Consider the following 24,729-nt stretch of genomic DNA (forward strand, 5'->3'; position numbering starts at 1 on the left):
GAGTAGTTAAGGCTGAAATTTAGGGGTATACACTACGGAAGATGCTATTCATAAGAGAGATGTCAGATGAAATTGAAGATGATATTTTGTGGCTATTAATAATCATTTTGAATTGATAACTGCTCTAACTGACAACAGAATAAATAATTTACTTCAGCTGAAAAGGTGTATTTAGTTAAAATTCTGTGCTCCGCTAGATTAGTTTATAGGCTGGAAGATATGAATCAGTAAGCGACTATGTTAATTTCTTTGTGATATAACTTTTCAATTACAGGTGATATTAGCAATGGATTCACTAAACAGGCTATTGATTAAATAATTATTTATTTTACAATAAAAAGATGCCACTTTTAGAATTTTAGTTTCACTCACATTATGTTTTCACTCTAGATCAAATTTACAAAAATGTGTAATTAATTATAAGAAACAGATACTGTATCAGCAACAAATGATCATTAATGTGATCATAATTTCTATGCCGTATGTAAGGACACTGACTACTGGATCTTGTATTTATTAACTGAGCCAATGAGAAATACAGGTTGAGGTACATTTATTTATTATCATAAAATGTTCAAATAGCATTTTTGCAAATTATCAGCTTTTGACAGTGTCATTATATGCTAGACTGTTCAAAATATTGAGAGACCAATTTTTTATCATAACAATTTTGAAGACATGGATATTGTACAAGTAATAACTCTCAAACCTTTTATGTGGAACAATTGATATATTTATCTAACTTAATCTGTAAAATAGATATTAAATATTCTAGAGCTGAGCTTTTGTTAATATAAACAAAAAGAGGCATAAAGATTTGGATATATACGACAGCCATCCAGATGGTTTCAACTTCCTCATTCCTTTTTTTTTATTAAGAAAAAAAAATCACATTACTAGTTTGTGCTATAAAATAAAGCTTGGTGATACTTGACTGGTTAGTTATTTGCTATTCTCATAACTGAAAATGGACTCAGAAAGGACTCGGTAGATCATATCTGATGTGAATGAAATGGGTAATCAAATGAATTCTCTATGTGAAAATTAAAATTATTTGCATAATCTAATCCAATGCAGTATCTTGTGAACAGAATATATACTTACTTGTTGCATTTGTAAGCTGGATTGCAATAACAGGGGTAAGATAGTTCTCCTGATTTTTAAAGGGAAAATAATACCCAGGCAATCCATAGCCACTCACGTATTTAACGGGCCCAATGGTTTCCATATCTGCTGGATTTTCACCTCTACATGATACCCATATTGTATTTAACTGGAAAAGTAAGCAGTGTTTTACTTTACATTGCCTACCAAAATATTCACAAAATTTGTGTTTAATATATTTTGTTGAACTAAGTTTTGGATAACAGCTACATTTTGCTTTTGTTTGTATCTTTTATCATGTAATTCAACTCTCAACAAATTTTGTGTTCTGTTTCTGTTACCTGCTTTGGGTCAGTCTTGTTAATATTTTTTATGTGCTGTTTCAAGTCATTTGGCATCTGCTCTGGAAGTTCATAATCATATTTGTAAAATTCTGGTGTCCAGCCATATATCTGCAAACAAGATTTTGTGAGTCAATAAATTTTATAGATACATGTAACATCATAGTTCACAAGATTTAAATTTGCCGTTTCCATGTTTATATTAGAAATAACAGATAGAAGAGGTACTGAAATATATGTGTCTTTGTAGGTAATAATAACTACAGTAATACGTAAATGTATCTAAGAATATGTGTAGGGTGTCCCAAACACTTAAATGACAGTAGATAATCTTAACCTCAATATTATGAAATAAGATGTCATTGGTAAAAAATGAATGAATGAGGCCCTCAGTTAGCAATATGTGTGAGACATGTATTTGTAACTTGCTCATTTCTGATAACAAATAACTCTAGCCTCATCACTGTGGTGGTACAACCTGAAAAACATTCACAGTCAAAACTTGTATGTCCAAGGTGGAATTTTATCACTGTTTTACATTTCATAACTACATTACTGGTTAAAGCCACCCCCTTACCCCCAATCATTCCTTATTCATTACCCACAATTACAGACTGTGTTTCAGTACATATGATACTTTACATCTTCTTTTCTCTCAGTACCTTTCCATCTATTACTATGTTGTTTACTTACTATTCTTCCATCCATAAAATGGGCTTCTCATTAAATCTGTGATTGTTAAATACAACATTTAGAAAAAGAATTTAAATTTAGAGGAAAAGAAATAAAAATGTTTAATGTTTGTTGATGACATTGTAATTATTTCAGAAATGGCAAAGAACTTGAGGAGTCATCTAAACAGAATGGATGGAATTTTGGAAAGAGGTTATCAGAGAGACTTCAGTGAGTGTAAAACAAGTGTAAAGGAGTGTAACAGAACTGAATCAGAGGTATTAAATCCAGAAGTGAGGGATGTTAAGGCAGCAAAATAACTGATGATGAAAGAAGTAAGGAGAGTATAAAAGCAGGCTGACAAGAGCAATAAAAGCTTTTTTGAAAAAGACAAATGTGTTAACTTTTGAAATTAATTTGCTGACTGTGAATTTCTTGACATCAGCTGTATTAGGTGTAGACATCAGCTGTATTAGATGTAGACAATAGTCACATATGAAGAAAATTTGTGCTGGCTCGGGTTGAATGGGTTAGATTCCCGATATGGCACAAATTGTCATATGTCACTATTGGGTAGTAGATCTATACCTACAACAGCTGATCTCAAAGAATTTGCAAACAGTGAATTAATTTTGAAAGTATTTCATAGATCTGTGGATTGTCAACCATATCTGTTCTCTCAGACAAGCATAAAAACGTGTTAAGACCAAACATAAATTTAAGTGTTAAGAAGTATTTTCTGAAAGTATTTGTCGCATGTGTAATAAATGAAACAAAGATGATAAGCAATATGGGCAAGAAGGGAAGTGAAGTTTTGAAATTTGGTGTTACGAAAGAATACCGCAGGTTGGATGGATAGACTGGATAAACATTGAACAATTACTGAACTGAATTTGAGAAAATATTGCTTTATTGCACAATTTGAACAAAAGAAGGACTAAGTTGATAAGGCTTTCCTGATGTATCAAGGATAGTTAATTTGGCAATGGAGGGATAAAATTCATAGATTGACACCAAGGCAGAATAGCATACTCAGATTTGACTGGATGTAGACCACAGTAGTTACCGGTAGGCAAATATCAAAACAGTTGCACACAGTAGATCAGTGTAAAGGCAGAAATGACTGAAAACTGCAACAAAAGAATTAGTTCTGAGTTTTGGTCTATCTTGAATTGATTCCCACATGCAGGTTAGTTTCTTTTAAGCCTTAGCAAGTATTGTTTCAGTTCTTCATTAACAACATAGGTTCACAATTTTGTTTGAGAACCTATTATTAATTCCATGTAAGTGAGGATAAAACTGTAATAACCAATAGATTTCTGTTGATTTCTGTTCCATAAAGTGTTTCACCTTTTGTGATAAGAGATTGTTCAGCATAATGTTTCTAATTGAGTTTGTATGCTGTTTGCAGTTTTGCAGTCTTTTCTTTGTTAGCTTTCACTGTAGACCTACAGATTCAGTTATTTAACCTAGATATTTCAATTTTTCCACTTGGGTTTTACTGAATATGTTGATTAAATTTATTATTATTATTATTACTTACTTAGCAGCTTTGCTTATACATATATGGATCAGATCTGAGTACACACTTGCACTTATGGAAGTGTTTCACTATCAGATGCAGGAACATCCCAATAATAGAGTTGAGATTGTTGATAGTGAATATACTTTATTCACAAAATGTGATACATCAACATGCTTACATTATATCATCACTCATAATGTATTATTGTCTTTGACACACTTGCATATATTCCCCTGCTCTCTGGCCAGTGATGTGTGCTGTTATCGATATCCCCCAGACAATATTAGTTTAACTCAATAATGATTACATGGACTAGTTAATTATTGACTTATCGACTTATATCATTTTCAAATAAAATATTTTGTAACTACTTTACATTTTTTTTCATTTAGTATGTTAACATTGATTGAACAGAAAGGACTTCCTACAAGCAATAGTTTTATTGTTTGTTGCTTAAATTTTTCTTTCAAGCTAATATTTGAAGTCTAAAATGTTAAACAGTTGTACAGTTTTACTGCCATGTAAGCAGTACTTCTTTTTACACTCCTGCTCATAAATTAAAGATAATGCTGATACATGGTAAAACAATGCTCTGATGGGTGGTTTGCGGGTTTAAATCACTTCAGGGTATGACCGTGCGGTGCATTTGACCTGTGGTCGTTGCACGGTGGTGCTGCCAGCAGTCCACATATGCAGAGGTGCATGTCAGAGTACGGAGCAGTGAGTAAGTGTGCAGACATCTCCAGACGTGGTAATAGTGACTGTGTGTTGCAAAAGGCTCAAGGAACACATATTGATGATGTTATGAAGGGTAGAATACTAGGGCGACTGGAGGCTGGTCAAACACAGTAGGTCACAGCACGGATCCTCCGTGTGCCTCATAGTATGATCTCAAAATTATGGCAATGATTCCAGCAGACATGAAACATGTCCATGCACTACAGTACGGGACGTCCACAGTGTACAGCACCACAAGACGACCGATATCTCACCATCAGTGCCCGCAGATGGCCACAGAGTACTGCACGTAGCGTTGCTCAGGACCTTACTACAGCCACTGGAACAGTTGTCTCCAGCCACACAGTCTACAGATGACTGAATAGACATAGTTTATTTGCCTGGAGACCTGCAAGGTGCATTCCACCGACCCTTGGTCACAGAAGAGTCCGTAAAGCCTGGTGTCAAGAACACAGTACATGGTCATCGGAACAGTGGTCCCAGGTTAGTTCACAGACGAGTCCAGGTATAGTCTGAACAGTGAACTGCATCAGGTTTTCATCTGGCGTGAACCAGGAACCAGATACCAACCCCTTAATGTCCTTGAAAGGGACCTGTATGGAGGTTGTGGTTTGATGGTGTGGGGTGGGATTATGATTGGTGCACTTACATCACTGCAGGTCTTTGAAAGAGGAACAGTAACAGATCAGGTGTATCAGGACATCATTTTGCACCAGTATGTCCACCTTTTCAGGGGTGCAGTGGGTCCCACCTTCCTCTTGATGGATGATAATGCACAGCCTCACTGAGCTCCCACCATGGAGGAGTACCTTGAAACAGAAGATATCAGGCGAATGGAGTGGCCTGCCTGTTCTCCAGACATAAACCCCATCGAGCACGTCTGGGGTGCTCTCGGTTGACGTATCGCTGCACGTCTACAAACCCCTAGGACACTTAAGGAGCTCCAACAGGCACTGGTGCAAGAATAGGAGGCTATACACCAGCAGCTGCTTGACCACCTTATCCAGAGTATGCCAACCCATTGTGCGCCCTGTATACGTGTGCATGGTTATCATATCCCATATTGATGTTGGGGTGCATGCACAGGAAACAGTGGCATTTTGTAGCAGATGTTTTTTTTCTCAACTTATCACCAATACCGTGGACTTACAGATCTGTGTCATGTGTGTTCCCTATGTACCTATGCTATTAGTGCCAGTTTTGTGTAGTGCCTCGTTTTGTGGCACCACATTCTCAAATTATCCTTAATTTATGAGCATGAGTGTAGTTTATCTGAGGTGTGTTGTGGAATACCCAACTTTATACTGTTTCTGGTAGCACGTTTATATACGTCTTCATTGAATTTATTTCCATACTCTGCAAAAAGTTAAAATTTTAAGTTATTTGAATAGCAGCATACAGCTATCTGTTCTTCTTGCATTAGCCATTCATTTTTTTGGATCACTCAACTGCCCCCCCTCCCCCCACCCAATGTCTGTTCCATAGGTGACGATGGTACTAAACAAGATAAAGACTATTTCTGCATATTGTAAGAAGTGAGACAGAGGAGAACGAAAGAGCTTTAGAAGACTTCAAAATCATATATGAAGAAAATCTTGTATGCAATCCTCAATACACTGCCAATATTTTCAAAACATTTCTTCTCAGTATCAGGACAAATAGACTGCAAGGGTTCTGTTAATAAAGCCTTGACTCTGCTAAAATTCATATTAGACCCCTTCATTATCTGAAACTGAGTGAATAATCAGCTTTCTGAAGAATAAAAATTCCACTGGAGCAGATAATATCTCTAACAATTTATTGTAAAGTGCTGTGGTCCTATAAATGATGTGTTTGGCCCCATTTTCAATGCATCCTTACACTGTGGAACTATGCTTGACAGACTCAAATATGCTGCTGTGAAAACCCTCTTCAAGAAAGGTGAAAAAACAGAAGTTGCAAATTACAGGCCAGTTTCTCTTCTGACTGTTTCTTCAAAGATATTAGAAAAGCTCATGTGCACAAGAATTTTGAAACATTGTCAGCAAAAGACAGTTTGATTTCTGAAAGAATCACTCAACCAAACAAGCAAAGTATACTTTTATAAATAAAATTCTACTGTCCATAAACAACAGAAAGGACAACAGGATCATTTGTGACTTATCAAAAACCTTTGACACCATAAACCATAAAATATTATTATAAACTGCTGATGTTTAGGAATAAGTGGTGTATCAAATAAGTAGTTACATTCATCCCTCAAAGTCAAGAAGCAGAAAGCAGTATTAGAGAACACAGATGATTTTTGTAGCTTTATCAGAATGGAAATGCATCATATGTGGAGTGCCACAAGGATCTATTCTCGGTGTTTTACTGTTCCTGATATTTATAAATGACCTATCACAATGTACAAAGCTACAGTGCAATTTCACCATTTTGCAGATGACACTAATATTATGATTAAAAGCCATGCATGTGAAAATCTTCGAAGAACTACTACTAATATCCTCATTGAATTAGTAAAATCGTTTAGTGTCAATGGACTCTCATTAAACTTTAATAAAACTAGCTATATTCACTTCACTGTGACTGCCAAAACTAAAGAAGAGGTATATGTTAACTGTGCCCCACAGACAACAGAAAGAGTTGAAACAACAAAGTTCCTGGGTGTTATGATTGACTGCAGAGTAAACTAGTCTCATCATATAATAAATCTTTACAAGAAACTTAACTCATCAGTGTTTACATATGTATTATCTCTGAGAGTGGAAACTAAAACATTATAAAACAGCTTACTGTGGATGTTTCCATTCTCTAATGACATGTGGAGTTATATTTTTGGGAACTGGTCACTGGCAAAGAAAATATTCTTGGTCCACAAATGTGTTGTAAGATTAATGAGTGGTGTAGACTGTAAATCTAGTTGTAGAAACCTCTTCCAGAAACTAAAAATTCTTACTACTAATTCTCAATGTATGTTTTCACTTATGCTTTTCATCAGTAAAAATAATAGTTGTATCAAAGATACTGTGATTATCATGAATACAAAGAAAAAGCATGATTTACACAATGATTGTAAAACTTTGACAATGGTGCAGAAGGGTGTGCAGTACACTGGGTCAAAAGTTTATAATGCTTTACCTCCAGATATTAAATGTAAGTTTGATAATGAGTCCATGTTTAGGGATCCTCTGAGACAATTTCTTCTGGAAAGGTCATTCTACAGTTTGGCTGAGTCTGTTAGTCACAATGACAACAGGCAATATCATGTAATATAACGTGAGATTAAAGAATTAAGTAGATACTCATTTTTTTGTTTTTAACTTTCTATGTGAAACTTAGGTGTAATGCAAACATGACCTAGTATTACTATTGTCTTTTTGCAACATCACTACCTATCCATTAATTTGTTTAGAAAGATCACAAAAATTGTCATAAAAAATGAACTGACATGTATGTTATCATTCTGAGTTTGTCACTGATGGAGCAATGTAGTAAGAAATTACATTTAAGAAGCACATCATTCACATAGCATCCTCTGTTACTAGTGGTTTAATGTTTTGGAGAACAGATATAGCAGAATTTATTTGCTTGTTAGGGTACTGACATGGTATTTCCACAATAAACAGTAATAAGTAATCTATGGTGAGCCCAAAGAACTTTGTGTTTTGAACCACATTCATTTCAAGTTCTTGTAATTGTAGCTATTCTTCTTCTCTTGTTGTTCTTAAAGAGTATTGTTTTAGTTTTCTATCCATCAAGAATTATCCTGTTAGTTTCTAGCCACTGAGCGATAGATTGAAGCATCATTTTGCTTTTTGTGCCCGTGATTATGCTGATGGTATCATCTGTAAAAAATGTCAAAGGCTTTCAATAAGTCACAAAATATGCCAAGAAGATTTTGGCCTGGATCTTATCCCTCTGAGATTATACTTAATACATTCAAAATCTGCAGAACTCTTGACTTTCCTGTCTGGAATCCAAATTGTCTAATATTTATGATGCCATTTCTTACAAAATATGAGATAAATCTAATGTATATTTCTTTTCCATAACTTTTGAGAAAATGTGCAGTAGGCTAAGTGGTCTGTAGTTGCCAGAGCACAGTGGATCCCCATTCTTGTACAGTGCTACAACTCTGGCTGTTTTCATTCTATCTAGAAAACTATCTTCTGTCAGACATGAATTAACTAGGTGGCAGAGCAGTTTGGCCATTTCTTTTGTAATTAACTTTAAAATTTTATTTTGAACTCCATTTATGTCAGTGGAGATTTTATTGTCAAATTTCTTTGTCGCTTGTGTTATCTATTGCTCTGTTGTAGGATAGAACATGAATCACTGGTGGAGTGTAGCTTATTTTCAGGCAGCTGTAGGGCTTTCAAGGATCAATTTTGTTATTTTGTGTAAGTCTTTGGAATATGTTGGTAAAATATACGTGGAAAGTGCTATTAACAGTCACAGGATCTTCTAATATCCTATTGTTTTCTGTGACCTTTAGGCATTCGCTATTATTGTATAACAATTTTCCTGTTTCTTGGTTAATTATCTTCCATGTGCTCCTGACACTCTGTTTGATTACTGAGCACTCATATTTCCCACAAAAAATTAATGGTTTATAGCACTCATTTTCCTTTTTTTTATGAGATACTAAGTGTGCCCTTAATCAATGATGGCACATGCCCTTCCTGTTTCTTTACTGACCTTGTTTTACTCAGTAGGCATTCATCTATGGCTTTTAAGTAAATATCCAGTAAAATGACATATTTATCATTTATATTGTATTATCCATTTATATTATATTGTCCATTTTTTGTATAAATCTATTGAATTCATCCCTTAGTGCCCTGTATATAGATATTATAAGTAATATTTGCAGTTCAGTTTTTGCATCATTGAATTTTCAGTGCTTTTCTGCAGAACATTGGTCCATGGCAACTGCTGGTACTGGGCAGTTTATGTTTTCCTTTACAAATGTGTAACTACCTCTGTTACTGAATTGTTTTCTGCAAAAGTGTGATATTAATTTATTATTGTCTAGATTTATATGCTTATTTCATTTTCTCTGAACCATGTGATAGTTGTATCCCGATATGCCACCTTCCATGTACTGCATCTTCTTGTACAAAATATGGAGCCAGGTTTTATTCAGTATTTCATACCCTTTCTCCAGAGACAGAGAGTATTACAAGCGACACCAGCAAGTGCTAGATATCAGTGTTAATTCTGTTTTGGAGATATCTGCCAACAGTTCTCCCCTTGCATTCATTTTGCCTTAATTATTTTCTGTGGAACTCAACTAAACAGTATTGAAGGTAATTTATATCACTATCTGAGCTGAGTCTTGGTCTTGAATAATGCAAAAAGATTTCTCAAAAATGTAACTTTTGATTTTGTGTTAGTTGGACTTTATTTGATAAAATGTCTTGTTTTTTATATTATTTTTTATCAAGATGGAATTCCACTAGTATGTTGCACATTGCCTGCCTGTGTTTAGAACCAAAAGGTTTTCTGACATCAAAAAATATGACTGCTGTTTGTAATGACAATTAATTCAATGACATGCTGTCATGCCAACAGTGAAATTGCCAACTATCAGATTTTATGAATTTATTACAGTTGAAGAATGTGTTTAACCCATAGATACATTCAATTGAATTGGATGTAAATTACATTTTGACTGCTGAAGGAAATTGTTTCAAGACACACCTGCCAAAGGTATAATGAAGATGACTGTTGTTACAGCATTTCTGACAATGAAGATATTATAATCTTCTCCATATTTGATTGTGACTGTGTATCCACCCCTTCCCCTCTATCTCAGCAATAGGTCAATGAATTAAGATGTATTTCCAGTACAAACGAAATATTGTCATCTGTAAAAATGTGGATAATGAAATAGAAAAAGATTACAGACACCACATTCCTTCCAATCTATTAAAAAATGAGACTTCAACCTCTGAGAGAAAATACATTTACTGTAAAGACACTTTTCCTCTCAAAATGCCTGTTTGATATCTGCAAATTATTCTTTATAAACGAATGCATATTAATTTCACTAAAGAAGTTTTGACATCGATTTAAACTCACAATTGCCATTTTCTGTGAGCTAAAACAAAAAAGTAGTAGAAAACTGAACAATTTTTGTAAGAATGACAACCCTCTCATGTGGCCCCTTCCAGGTTCAGTACTTGGCCCTGTATTGTTCACAGTCTGTATAAATGATTTAGCAGAAATATAGCAAACATTTTCAAAAACAGTATTTGATGATAATGTAGTGGACCAAACAAAGACGTGAAGGATGAACTAGATTGTAGCAGATATAATGAAGAAAACATACGAGGATGCTAACTAATTGAGACCCAATATTTTAGCACTTAACTATCAAACACCATATGAGCACATTAAAAAAAAAGCATGAAAAAAATTAAATTTACAGTCTGTCAGTCTCTTCTTTATCGTTCAACATGAATGCCTGCTCATATTTTTCTACAAACTCTGACTGATTTGTGGAGTCTCATTGTGCATCTCCATTATGATTTCAGATTCTCTGTTGGTGTCACCAAAGTATTATTTACAGCCACCTTACCTTATTAAGCTTAATGAAGAAACATGGACGTGAACGATTGTAGCTGTATCCCATTTCAGCTCTACAGTCTCCCCATGTACTGGTATCCACAATGCAGCCTTTTTTATCCATAATAGGACGATCATAGTCACAGTGCATTAGTGTCTGCTTCAAAGTTTCATTGTAGTAAGCTGTAATTGGAGAATTTTGTAATGCATAGTTCATGCTCTCTATTGTGAGAAACATTATTCACTCTTGGAACAACTTTAAATCAAACATCACACTGCATGTAAAATCAGAGAGAGTCCCATTAAGGACAAGTAAATTGTCTTCATGCTGTGGCTGGAAGATTTTATTAATTAATACTACTTAAACACAATCAAAGGTATTTCATACTTACGTGCACTGAATTCATTTAGAATTTCTACCCAATAATCTACATTAGTCTGATTGTTGGCTGTGTACCAGATAAGTGAGCCAGCTTGTTCAATGTCCCTTGACATTGGTCTGAAGCCCATTCCTGGAAAAAAGTTGTAGATTGCAATAACATGACGTGAGAAGAATACAAGCACAATGAAATTAATGATTTAGAATGTAATTGAAAGTCAACTTCACTAATAAGTTTTTTGATATATATAAAAAAGAAATAATGACAATATCAATCTTACTCACGGGAATAAAATGGAATTCAGATACCAAAATATCAAATAAAACATCCCTTTTGGTTTAGTATTTGACTAGTTTTTGCTCTTATAAGCATAAACTGTCTATCAAAGAGATAAAAGACCTTTTCTGAAACATTGGTATCTACTGATGACAAGACTGACTTGCCACAAACCTCAATTAAACTGGGGCAACATTGGAAACATAATAGATTAGGAAGCTTAAATTGATTCGCAGCAAACAATCTAACCCATGTATGTTGCCTTTAGACTTTTGCCTCAGGATCTTCAACTGATGTTTGTTTAATGATTTTTGTGATGTTATGCCAGCCACTCATAGTGACAAAATGTGAGGAACATCATTAAACAAACATCGTCTGCTGATACTGAGGCAAAAGCCTACAGGGAATACGTCAAGTGGCCAACTTTGTAATCTAACCCATGTCATTAAATACAAATCAGTCCCTCTTTTGCAAATTTTTATGTGTTGTTTGTTCCAAAAGTCTCTCTAAAAATTTTGAGTGAATTTTTACTCATACTTTTGTTACAGAAACTACCCCTTTCTGCTCCTTCTTGGGGTGTCCAATGTACCTAACATTTCTTTCAATAGGAAACAAACTATTTGTGGAGTAATAAAGGAATTTATTTGGAATGTACCACTATTTCCACTTTGTGACAAATTTTATGGTTTTTCTCAAATGGCATTGCCAATTCTTTGTCTACACATTGGTGTATGACATAAACCCAAATATTTAATAACCTCAGAGAAATGGAGGAGGGAAAGTCACAGTGTGCTGACATCTGTGCAGCTACTATGAATCCATGGAGCAAAATTATTTTCACAGAGTTAACAGGTAGATGTTTATTAGAACAATGGATACATGCTTTTACTGAAGTCCTTTTAAATATAAGAACAATTTTTCCATTCCCATTTTTAAAAAAAAATTAAATCTAGCTCTTTGACCTTGATCAGCCTTCATCTGCTCCTAACTGCAGAGATCAGTGACATACAAAATTTAATCGGCACTCTATAACAGTTGATCTAGTTGTGATGACCATTTACAGCAGAGCTGCATGTGCATATATACTCTGCAAGTCATAGCAAAGTGCATGGCAGGGCTACTTCAACTTGTTCTTATTCCATTCACATAAAGTGTGGGAAGAATGCCTCTTTGAATACCTTTGTGTGCACTGTAATTAGTCTAATACTGTCTTCAAGATCCCTGTTGGAATGATAGACAGTGAACTGTAGTATATTTTTAGATTGTTCATTTAAAATTGGTTTTCAAAACTTTGAAAGTAGGCCTATCTTTAAGCGTCTATCAATTCAGGATTTTCAGAATTTCCATCACAACCTCTCATGAATCAAACCTGTGACCATTCATATCCACTGTTAATCCTGTTTGGTGTGGGTCCTGCACACCTGAGATCTAATATCACTCCATAATATCCCTGTGCTCCTTGTCTTTGTCATCAGTCACCTTTATGGGGAATAGGTGATCTTCAAAGATGACCACCTGAGAGTCTCCTACCCTGAAAATTTGGGCATTTCTTGATCTGATGATGCTGTTGTACATCGTCTGACATTACTCAGACCTCGTGAAAGCATTTCACGCTATCTTTGAATTCATGAAGAGATACTGACTCACTGTTATTGCCTGTCTCTTCATCCATCATGACGAAAGACTTCTTCCTCAAGGGTATTGAGGCTTTGCTGGAAGAGTGTTTCTGCCTCAGTGGTTTTTTTTCCTTTGTATGGATTTTGTCCTGTCTGCATCACAAAGTAACCTCATCACTTGGCAATATTTCGGTTAATTTCTCATATATTGCAAACATCTCATCTAATGCTGGTTATATTGTTTTGCAACATAATTAACATATTAACATGAAAAATGGTTATCCCTACCAGCTACATATTTGAGATGAAAGGCTACAGCAGACATCATTTTTAAAAGTCAGCTCAGTAATTTAAGACTTTTCAATGAAGCACTCACTAACAACAGCCACTTGGGCACAAGGGATTCAAGAGATAGCCTCCAGATGAAAGAGCACTCCAGAGAAACTGTTGGCATAGATGTTTCCCTCCTTGGCCTCATGGAAAAATGAAAAGAAAAGATACCTACTGAAACAAAGTAGCCCCTATAGTAAAAAAATAGTTAATGTTCTTTTTATTGAGTTTTATTTTTATTTTTTACAGTGAATGTTTTGGTATGTTGTATGTACCCTGGTTTCCATACTCAAAGAAACCAGTAAGATAACTACAACTCAAAAAGGTTATGCATCCCATTGGATGAGGTTTTGCTAAAGGATACAGCTTACATAAAAATTGAATGCAATATTTGTTTATCATTACTTTGGTAAAAACATATTTAACTTTGGTACTTAGTAGTTTTGTTTTCCAGATAATTGCAGTTTTTCAGATTTTTTGTGACTGACGTAAAAAGAAAGGAAAGGAAAAAAGTTCTCTGACATTTATTCATATTACATAAATTCATTTCTGATATATACCAATATTACTTAAAAAATTAATGAGTAAAGTTAACAATTTGCCAAATAGCTGAGCAGAGCTGGGGGGCGGGGCGGGGGGGGGGGGGGGGGGGGCTACACATTGTCCTGGCTGGTTACATAGCATCAGCACTGCAACAATGGCACACAATATAGTCTGCCAGGACAAAGTTGTTTTTCAGGTATATGTGTACCCTTTAACTCTGAAGAAGAATTCTGTGAGTTGTTACCTTTACTTCTCGTATCATTCCTGTTCCACCAAGGAAATTCCTTATAGTACAACTTATAATGTGATACAGAAAATCTACTAATTACAGATATTTTCTGTTCATTGCTCACTTTCTCTAATAAGAAAACTGCTTCAAAAGTGTTGTAAATTTCTATGAAAGGTTTAATTTTGGCAAGTGGCAACAGCATTATTATGCATGGTTCTTTTATTAACTGTGAACATTGTTTGAGTCAGAGGCATGTGGACACACGTTTCAAATCCTCTTAAACATTCATACCTGGAAGGTTTGTAGCCATAAATCAGAGACTGTTGTGAAATTTCGTGATGACATAGTAAAAAACTGGGTGAAAGTGTTGAGATAGCTGAGACTCTAGGAGTATCAGATGAGTGTGTGATATTTTGGAAAAAAGAACTGGAAATAAAAAGGAGATGTGTGTGGTGAATGTGTATTTGCTAAAAACTGCATCTAGATCAATCTTCAGTGAAGTGTTTTGCAACATTTAGTTACAATCATCAGGATCTTTTGCACTTATTCATGATTGTGGTGGAAATCTGCTTCTGTCATCACACTCTACAGCTGAAATTACACAACTCAGTAATGGACAAAGACCAGTTTGAGAGTACTGAAGTAAGTTCTGGACATTATATCAGATGACAAAGTGCTGGCCAGTTTTCTTGGGATTCTATTTCCAGTAAAATAATCTTCAAGAATTACTATGAAAACGATCTATAACTGTAACCTATTGTGCTTCACTATTGAACATAAAACTTGAATGGAAAGTGACCAAGAATGTCCTGTTAAAATGTTACTCTCTGAGCAGGGCAAAATCCTGTGCACCCTATACCATAAATAATATGAAAATGAGTAAACTCGTCTTTGAACTAGTTCTATATTCATGCTACTCAACATATTTACATCCTAGTGACTTGTTTCAACTCTTCAACTTGAAAATTTGGCTGCTGGATTAAAAATTCTTTTCTAATCTCCTACACTGTGGCTAACCCAGACCTCCAAGTATCATTTTTATCCAAAACCTATAAACTGACAGTGGAAGATTGAAGTAATGTTGGTTTATGGAACATCGTTTCATTGTTTCTGGCCCAGTGTATTTCAGTGCTCCATGTGATTTATTTTCCCATATACAAAATATTTGGTCATTGCAGCAATCTGTTAGTTTTTTCGAACTATTCTCTGAAACTAGGAAGATAGAAAGGAAGGTAAACTGCTGTAAATTAGGTTAGTCTGTAAAGGAATTACCTGGATTGGTTCCAATTAGAGACTGGCTGCCTTGCCATTTTGGTGAGTGATCATCTAGGCAGTAAAGGAGTCCCTGCATGCAGACTGCAAAAAATGCAGCCAGTGCAGCATAGAAGATCAGGTAAAACAGTACGATACCACCTGGAACAAAGTAAATATATGTAACTGAATGTGAAGCTGAATCAAACATTCTATATTTTTTACAGTGATTATCCTCCATAAAAAAAGTTATTTTTCATTAGCATGTGTTTCATCATCATCAGTGTCATCAAATACAAGTAGTATAGTTTCATCAGAAACATGATTTGTACTGTATTCAGATATAACTCTAGTTTGTATTAAACAGTTGTTGACTCCATGAATATGTAGACAGCTAATAACAATCTGTACATAAAATTACACAAATACTTTGTTTGAAGTACCAAATTAGATAAAAACAATAAAATAGCTTAATAGTATGAGAAATGGAGCAGTGGCTTTTTCAAAGTAGCTGAGTTTTTCCTTATATACCTACATAAACATATAAGTTACATATAATCTAGAAGTTATTTCTGTTATCAGTTTGAGTAGATTATTACTAGTCATACTTTGTTGTTACTGTGCTCTGCAGAAATAGATTACAGTGGCTTCTTCTGCCTGTTAAGGTATAATGAGACTCATTCCATATCCCTGGGTGCTTCTTTTTCATAATGGTATTTATGTAACATGATAGGTGAATGAAGTAATAATAGTCCAATCTGTGAAGTCTAATGGAAAGGAAATTTGTGCAAAATAACATGTGCAAAATTTGTATGTTCTTTATTTTACCAGTGTCACATTTTTCTGAATGAAAGAAATAGAAAGTTTATCAAAATGACTGATATCATATCAGTGGGTGTCATGGTAACATTCCTAAATGATGTTAGAAAGCTCTGTAAAGGAATTAGCACAATGGATTTGTGGATTTTTTCAACAGTGACATAATGTTTCTCCAGTAATCAGGCAATGTATAATGATAGAAAAATTATGGTGTTGCTGTTTACTTTTCAAAGGAATCATCTAAGTATTCGCCCTTATTGATATAGGTGCGCTATAATTTTCTTTCAGTACACCAAACATCAATTACAAGCACTTGATCTGTACCTAACTCATTGCTTCAGAGGGAAGGCATACTCTTTGTTCACCATAATTGAAATAGTCACATAATAAAGTTGGTCCTGCTGCAACATAACTGACATGTGCGGTTACTATATAAAACTGCAAGAAATTTTCCAACTCTTTCCACATCAATCTTTTTAGTTAATTATACTTTATCACTTTCTTTCTGTGAATCAAGCTTTCATATTTGGTTTCTCTTTTAGAAATTATCTCCAGCATAACTAACGTCTTTCCTGTAGTGATATAGTAGGTTTTGTGGCGGATAGTGACCACAAAGTGAGATATGAGAGTATTGCTCAGCTACTGTTCGACACATTGTTTGAAAAATGTTCCTATTTCTTAAGCAACTGAAGTATCAGCTTGATGCAGAAATATAAAGTCAAAATACCTCAATACAGTTAACAATTAAATAAAACATCACTACAAACCATTTGATAACTTAAAGATTTCTTGCCCTGCAAACATTCATGTTCAGATTTATTATCTATGTTTTAAATGCAATATATATGGTGTGAATTGTTAAATGGGGCAAACTGCAGGAAAATGGATAAAGAAGATATGTTAGACATATGGCCAAAAATGCATTACAAATGGAGATAAAATCCACTTGAAGTTGGAGATACAAGATCTCTGACAGCCTAGGTTCCAATAATTGAAAGTGAAAATGATAACACACCAGGAAAGTCAGAATGTTGTATCTGTACTAATGTTTTAGCTTCAGACTCAAGAGGAAGTATTGTCCTTCATAGTCTCTCAGTCAGACACAGATCTTAGGGGGACTCAACTTCACTGCTGTTGCCTGCTCACTCTGTTGTGAACCTGTGAAATGTAGTGTAGCCCTGAGAGACGATGGCCTGGTATACCAATCAGGAATAGGTTGACATTGTCTTCATATAAGGACATGCAAATAGCAGCGGGCAGGTGGCAGCATGACTGCACCAGGCAAAGAAGCCCAGCCAACAGCAATCATACCATAAACTGTTCGCAACAGTGTTTCATCGTTTGTGTGAGACAAGCTCTTTGATGCATGTGGGTAACCACAAAAGGTGGTTGGGACCAGTAGATACACAGGCCTTGGTGAAATAAGTGTTGAGCAATATACTGTAGAATAAGATGCCAGTATCATCACGGAGCAGGTGGCCTGTGAGCACGAAGTAAGTCAGATGTTCATGTTGAACTTTCTCAACAGCAACTGCCTCTGCAGTTGCAGACCTTGTTGTCTATGGACACAACTCCAACTCTAGGCTGAGTATAGTATAATGGCAGTGCACCATTACTACTGGTTCAGCCTTAATGTGTGAGCAACAATTATTGGCAACCACCTTGTGGAACAAGACATCCTCCCACAATGCCTCACTTGCGAGGCGTAATTATACTTCCTGTGGGAGACCAAGGCTCCCATGTGGAAATGTATGTCTTTGGTGTACAAAATGTATTGCGCCTACCACATGTTGATGCTGCTACTACATGATGATGTTACAGCTTACTTCCGCATTTTAATATGAAGGCAACTTGACAACATGTACCCTGCTGATGGTTCGGATGAGGTGGTCCAGTCGTGTGGTCTGTTCAGTTGCCGAACCAAAATCCTTTAGATTTCTAACTGTGATGGCATCTGAAAGAAGTCATGCAGGTGGAGCCCATCCTGGACGTGCAGGTACTGGAACAACACATTCATGCTGCCTGTAATGCTATTCAGTTACAGTATAACACATTTGAATGTGTATGGCAGTTCTTGTTGTGTTGTATTCATGCACATTTAGAGGCCTGTAGAGGCCACCTCAAACACTTTGTGTAATTGTGGCCTCATCACAGCATGTCGTCCACTGCATTGTACTGAACAGGGACGATGAATTAATAAATACCCTGTAGCGTACCCACCATGGATTTCTGGCCATAGGTCCAATTTTTTTGCCCTTTATCTCCTCAGGGGTGGTTTCCTGCAGCTTGTCTTCACTACCAAAATTACAAAATCGCCGTTTGATTTTTACTTTGACATTTTTGTAGTAATTTTCGCTTTTTTATGTTTTTATCTTTTCTACCAACATATCAGCCGTGTTCAATCTACGTATAATAAACAGGATTTGCATGGAAACGGAACCAGCGATCTCTGAGGGTTCACTAATTTTGTTTTGATCCATCGAATCATACTGAAAATTGGCTTTCATTATCATCGGAAATTGTACAAATGATCATTCAAGTCATAAGACGCTTCATAAATCTGAGTAGAGTTTGTTTGGCGCCGTAAGAACGTAATAATTCACAATAACATAAGAAGCCGCTTTTGTTGGAGTTGGGCACTTCTGTAGAGTTTTCAGTGAGTTGTGCCAGTTACTACCAGAATGACAGGAGGAACAGTTTTAGACGATACGATTCTTATAAACAACATGATAGCAACAACGACGACGTCCTGTTGAACTGGAGCGATATATTTTTGTTCAGTGCTGAATAATAATAAACGAAGGATACATAAAGTTTTTATTTTGGCTTTCAGTCATTTTGAATCACCACAGACAAACGAAGCTGTGGCCTGAAACAACGGACAAAGCAAATTAAGATAAATATATCCAAGTTATGAATTTGACAGGCGACTGATTTGGGGACTTGACTCAACCGACCAACGGACAAAATAGTAGGTAGATCTGATAGGGCAATGAGAAAGGCTAAATTAATAGGTTCACTCAGGGATTCAAACCCCGTTCTTTGTGACTGCTAGTGACATGTTTAAACACGGGACCACCTCCCTTGTTTCAGAGAAGAGTATTTGTTCGCGGAAAACGAGTATGGCTATACTGAACCTGGACTCTGATGCTCCACTGCGGTGCTGAATTTTCATGAAGTAATCCGTCAGATCGCCCAGATTCTGAGCTGTGGGGAGCTTAACAGCAACTTATCTTATCACTGATAAGCTAAGGAAAAAGTAGTAAATTTCGGTCAGGCAGATGCTGTGCACTTTGACATGCAGCTGTCAGATCAGATTGTGTGTGACAAAGCGAATGTAAAGCACTTGGTTCTCATCCTTTACAGAGTGAGTTAACGGGTGAAATATCGTTCAATTGAAAAGAACAATCTTTCTGCTCAATTATTAACGACATTCCGGCCAATTTTTTCTACTTTTTTTGCAAACAGCCTAGCGATGCTTATTGATTATGTACATAGGACGCAAGACAGAAAACTTCGCTTCTATTGGCATGCAGCAGTGAGACTGTCTGGTCTAATCTATCATACAGTAGACGTCAGTATTATCTCGTGTTCTCATTTCATTAGCACTACTACGATGGACTTACAGATTTAAGCTAGTAAGTGAGGTCACATGTCACCAGAAACTTTATTGCAGCCACCTCCGTCCTGCAAGTCACGACTACTATTACTTTTCCTCTCTTTTCTTTTTCTCGCACAGTTCTCTAATAGACGAACTTCGTGCCGGTCGTTCCCAGGATATGCCACTTAGCCCCATGGGGTGAAGAGGAATTTTGGGTATACGCAATATCTACGTTTACCGCTAGAGATGCTACAGATAAAGTACTGTCCTGTATGCCTACATCAAGTGCCTCACTTAAGCAACGCCATACTTGGCACTATTCATCTCGGCCGCAGCACAAAAATTTAAAATAAAAAATGTTTGTTTTAATGTGATGGTGCGGGCTCCCTTGTAGTCGTAAATGACGTTGGCCTCATTTGGCTGAATTTTCCAGTGGACAGCTGACAAGAATTAAGTCAATATTCACCAGTCAGACCTCGCACTGCGTTGCGTCAAGTGGTATCCCAGTCAAATGCTTGGCGCTTCAGTTGCTTCAGATTTCTGGAATAATAATCTAACGGAATTTTGGCAGTTTAAAACGAGAAAGATTTCCCGTGAATCCCATTTATTGTCTACCTTCATCCACACCACCACCTATAAAATGTCAAAGAGTGCATTCCTAACATGGAGATCGCTCTAAAAATGTACTAGTCACTTATGATGGAACACCAGTGGGAAAAATGATATTTTCATACCTGAAATTTATCAAAAATAGCCTTCAGACTACCATGTTATAAGACATACTCCAAGTTCTAAACTTCAGATTAAAGCTCATTATTTCGAAAACCATTGTATTTGAATTAAACACAAAGTAACTTTGCCTGGATGGTAAACAGCACATTGCATTTGCCTAACAAACACGTTTGCTTCCAGATGCAACACTAATTTCTCCATGGAGGTGAACTTAACTTTTCGTACGGTTTACTTTCTTTCTTTTTTTTTTTTTAACAGTTGTTCATAACGATGTTTAGAAATCGTGTTGTCCGCAGCTCGTGGTCGTGCGGTAGCGTTCTTGCTTCCCACGCCCGGGTTCCCGGGTTCGATTCCCGGCGGGGTCAGTGATTTTCTCTGCCTCGTGATGACTGGGTGTTGTGTGCTGTCCTTAGGTTAGTTAGGTTTAAGTAGTTCTAAGTTCTAGGGGACTGATGAACATAGATGTTAAGTCCCATAGTGCTCAGAGCCATTTGAACCATTTTTTTTAGAAATCGTATTGAGTACTTTAATGGCTTCAATTATTTAAACCTCGTTAATTTATTAAATCATATGTTTTGTACTAAATTTCTTACATTTGAGTAATTAACCTTAAATATGTTTTTAATTCGAAAGCTGCACTACAACGCTATTTTTACAAAAATTCCGCTGGTAAATCACGCACCAGAAGTGCATCCTAAGAGTCTATAGAGCCTAAAACGGCCCTGTTATAAGTAAGCAAGTGGTATTCATCTCGATGAGTCGTGTCGGCCGTACATGCTGACCCAGGTGCTAAAGCATTCATTATCAAAACAAAAACAAAAAATGGTATACTCGTTGGCCTCAGGATTCCGCAGTTGACAGTTCCGAGAGGATGAAGTTTTCTTTTCGTTCTGCGTGCAAATAGTCCTCCTCGAGTTTAGATGTGGTTGCTGACATCCAAGCTTAAAATCACTCGCTCAGATATCGACGAGCGAGGCGTTCGCACCTAACTCAGGAAAATGTAAGAAATCGTGTGGTGGCAATCAGCCAACCTAACGTACATGTGCATTGAGGGCTGAAAGTTCCACGAGGTTCCTAATTGCTCATCTGAATCGACATTTGCGTCTGTAAGTCTTGAAAACATGTGATCGAAAAGCTGTTGCAATTAAAGCAGATCATATGCTGAAAGGAAAAGGCAGCGAAACGTGAATTTCTTTCATGTATTGCAAAGCGAATGTAGTAAATAGCTGCGAACGGTTTTCTCAATGGCCATTACGTCTTGCTAGGACGTCAGGAACCATTTTATTGCCAATCTAGGCAGCCAGAAGTACCTCGTAAAAAGAATGGAAATCGGAATAGAGCAAGAGCCAGCCACTGGCCCATTTCACGGGTAATTAGCGTCCTCTTTCTGAGCGTTTCGCCATAAATGGACAATGACATGCCGCTCTTAGCGGCTGTTCTACTGAAGAGCTATTTCGATGTTGCATGCGATGTTAAATTCTCTCAGTGAAACGTTACAGCTCATATTCACGGCTTTGAGCTTTGCAAACGAGCTTCAAAGATTCTCATCAGTAGAGGAAGCTTCTTACACTCTGTGTAAGAAGGTATGGGGCACAAAGTTCTGCTGGCATTTGACTGCGATGCTGTGGTTTATCAGTTAGTTGGTAAATGCTCTATTTAAGGTAGTCATTGAAACAAAGGCATCCATAGTGGTACAACAATTGCATTGATGGAAGGGGGAAAGGGCGTACTTTAACGTTCAGTCGACGTATTTGTAATAAGGGACGAGGCTTAAATTCATATTAGACGAGGGCTGTGGAGTGAAATCGGTCGGGGATCATGTAACGCATCATCAGACTTCTCATGCAGTAAGTGAAACCACAGGAAACCTTGATCAGGATGGTCGAACAGTGATCTGGGCCCTGTTCCTTTCGGTTATGAAAGCTGTGCATATCGCTTGGTTCATACGACTGATTCCTCTGTCGTTCCTAGTTGGAACAAAGTTATATTTAAGAAAGAAAAGATGCAGTCTTTGAACATTGTCCTAGATTTATTTGCTAAAGTTTTGGCTTACAGTGCCATCATCAAATAAAAATGAAACCACAATTCAATTGCGATTCGTCTACTCATATTTGAAGGAGAAAAGCTTAGTTGCTGATCATACATATAGACTTTAAGGAAGGAAGGGTACACATTTTCCGAACGAAAAGTAACGAATCAATAAACACCAGCTCTAGAAAGTCCTAATGAAGTAGTTTTCCGTCGGGACCGATGGAGGTGGGGCAGCAATTAAAAAGATTGGACTCGTGTACAAGAGGACGGGATACAGACTACCTTCTCACCATCCACATGTAATTTTATTGGGGGCTTAAATCACATAGGCCGAGAGTCAAAGTGATTTCTTTCCGAAGGGCGCCGTCGAATTACTGTATTTGTTTCTATAATTAACAAATTTGTTTTATATGACAAAAGAAGCCTTGATTATGAAGTCGTGGCTTTCAAATAGACAAACTGTTACATCTATGTATTTCTATGAGTTGAGTGTTTCCAACTGTGTCTCACTGACATTATAGCCATATGAAAGTATGACATTTTTTCGGTTTGTGAAGCGCGATGAAAAAGCTTTTGCTTTAATTATTGCCACCTCAACTCGCTTATCTTATTTGTGACATTCTCTCCTCTGTTTCGTGATAATACAGAAGAAGATGATGCCTTTCTTGAACTTTTTTGATGTCCTCCGTCAATCCTAACTGTTAGCGATCCCAAACTCCGCAGCAATAGCCCAGGAAAGACCAGACAAGTGTAGTGTAGGTAGTCTCTGTAGTAGATCTGTTGCACCTCCTAAGTATTGTACCAATAAGACACAGTCTTTGATTCGCCTTCCCAAAAACATTTTCTATGCGATTTTTCTTATTTAAGTTGTTCGTTATTATAATTTCTAGACATTTAGTTGAATCGACAACATTCAAATTTGAGTGATTAATTGTGTAGCCGGAAGTTACAATTTTTTATTCCTCATGTGGAGGTCTTCACAGTTTTTATTGTTCAAAACAACCACCACTTTTCGCAATATATAGATATCTTGTCTAAACTTTGTAATTCGTTTTGATCTTCTGATAACTTTACTAGGTAATAAACGTCAGCATCATCTGCAAACAATCTCACATTGTCTCCTAAGTCTTGATACAGATTAGCAACAACAGAAGGACTACAATGTTTCCTTGGGGAACCCCACAAGTAAATTATGTTTCACTAGATTGCTTCCCGTCAAATTATTACAAAGTGTATTCTTTGTGATAGGAAATTATGAGTGTATTCGTTGAACTGAGACGATACCCCACAGGGACGCAATTTGATTAGAAGTCCCTTGGGAGAAACGATGTCAATAGGCTTACGGAAATCTAGAATCAACTTGAAATTCCCTGGCCATAGCACTCATTACTTCCTGTGGTAGAGATTTCATGATGTTAAAACACTGTATATCCTCTGAAACCCTGATATAAATCTATGCAAGTGTTCCTGGCCACTCACTTTACAATGACGCGCAAAACATTCATTTATATATAGAGAGGATTGTTGCTGATAAATGATTTTTGTCTCACACTCTAAATCTTCGGATTATTATATATAGCTGCCACTATACAACCACATCACCTTCACTCCTCCAAGTAGCTACAGAACAAGTGGATGGTTGTATCCCTAGTGTATCTGAGTACGGTAAACAGAATGAAGCACAAGGAAGGCCTTGTAATTGGCTACCAAAGAACAAAATGCTAGAACCGGTTGGGGTCAGGAATTAACCGAAGCTGTTCCAGTTCACGGCCTTACCTCCAGGGCCTTTCTGCAGCAGGACGGATGTTCCACTGAGAGCAGTTGTCGTCGACGGGAAATACCAGTTGCTTAAAGGGATTAAATTGCTCTCTAAATTTGCATCAGCGTCCGTGAATCTTCTTGGAGGCACTTCACACCAGCGAAACAGACACATAGCAGCACGCTTCCACCATTATCCTATGCTCTCGACAATTGGTACAGTTGGCCTGT

At 36.5% G+C, this 24,729-nt stretch overlaps 1 protein-coding gene across 1 annotated transcript in view; it reads right to left on the reverse strand.

The window, feature by feature from the left end:
- LOC124595063 (sodium/potassium-transporting ATPase subunit beta-2-like) overlaps window positions 1-24,729 on the reverse strand; it is a 171,689-nt gene that overhangs the window by 18,990 nt on the left and 127,970 nt on the right. Inside the window, exons 2-6 of the mRNA XM_047133640.1 lie at window positions 15,579-15,719; window positions 11,325-11,444; window positions 10,946-11,115; window positions 1,446-1,556; window positions 1,105-1,273 (exon numbers count right to left, since the gene is read on the reverse strand). Of these exons, the coding sequence (XP_046989596.1) occupies window positions 1,105-1,273; window positions 1,446-1,556; window positions 10,946-11,115; window positions 11,325-11,444; window positions 15,579-15,719 (711 nt within the window). The remainder of the gene's footprint in view (window positions 1-1,104; window positions 1,274-1,445; window positions 1,557-10,945; window positions 11,116-11,324; window positions 11,445-15,578; window positions 15,720-24,729) is intronic.

The sequence above is a fragment of the Schistocerca americana genome, chromosome 2, assembly GCF_021461395.2.
Source record: "Schistocerca americana isolate TAMUIC-IGC-003095 chromosome 2, iqSchAmer2.1, whole genome shotgun sequence".
Taxonomy (NCBI): domain Eukaryota; kingdom Metazoa; phylum Arthropoda; class Insecta; order Orthoptera; family Acrididae; genus Schistocerca; species Schistocerca americana.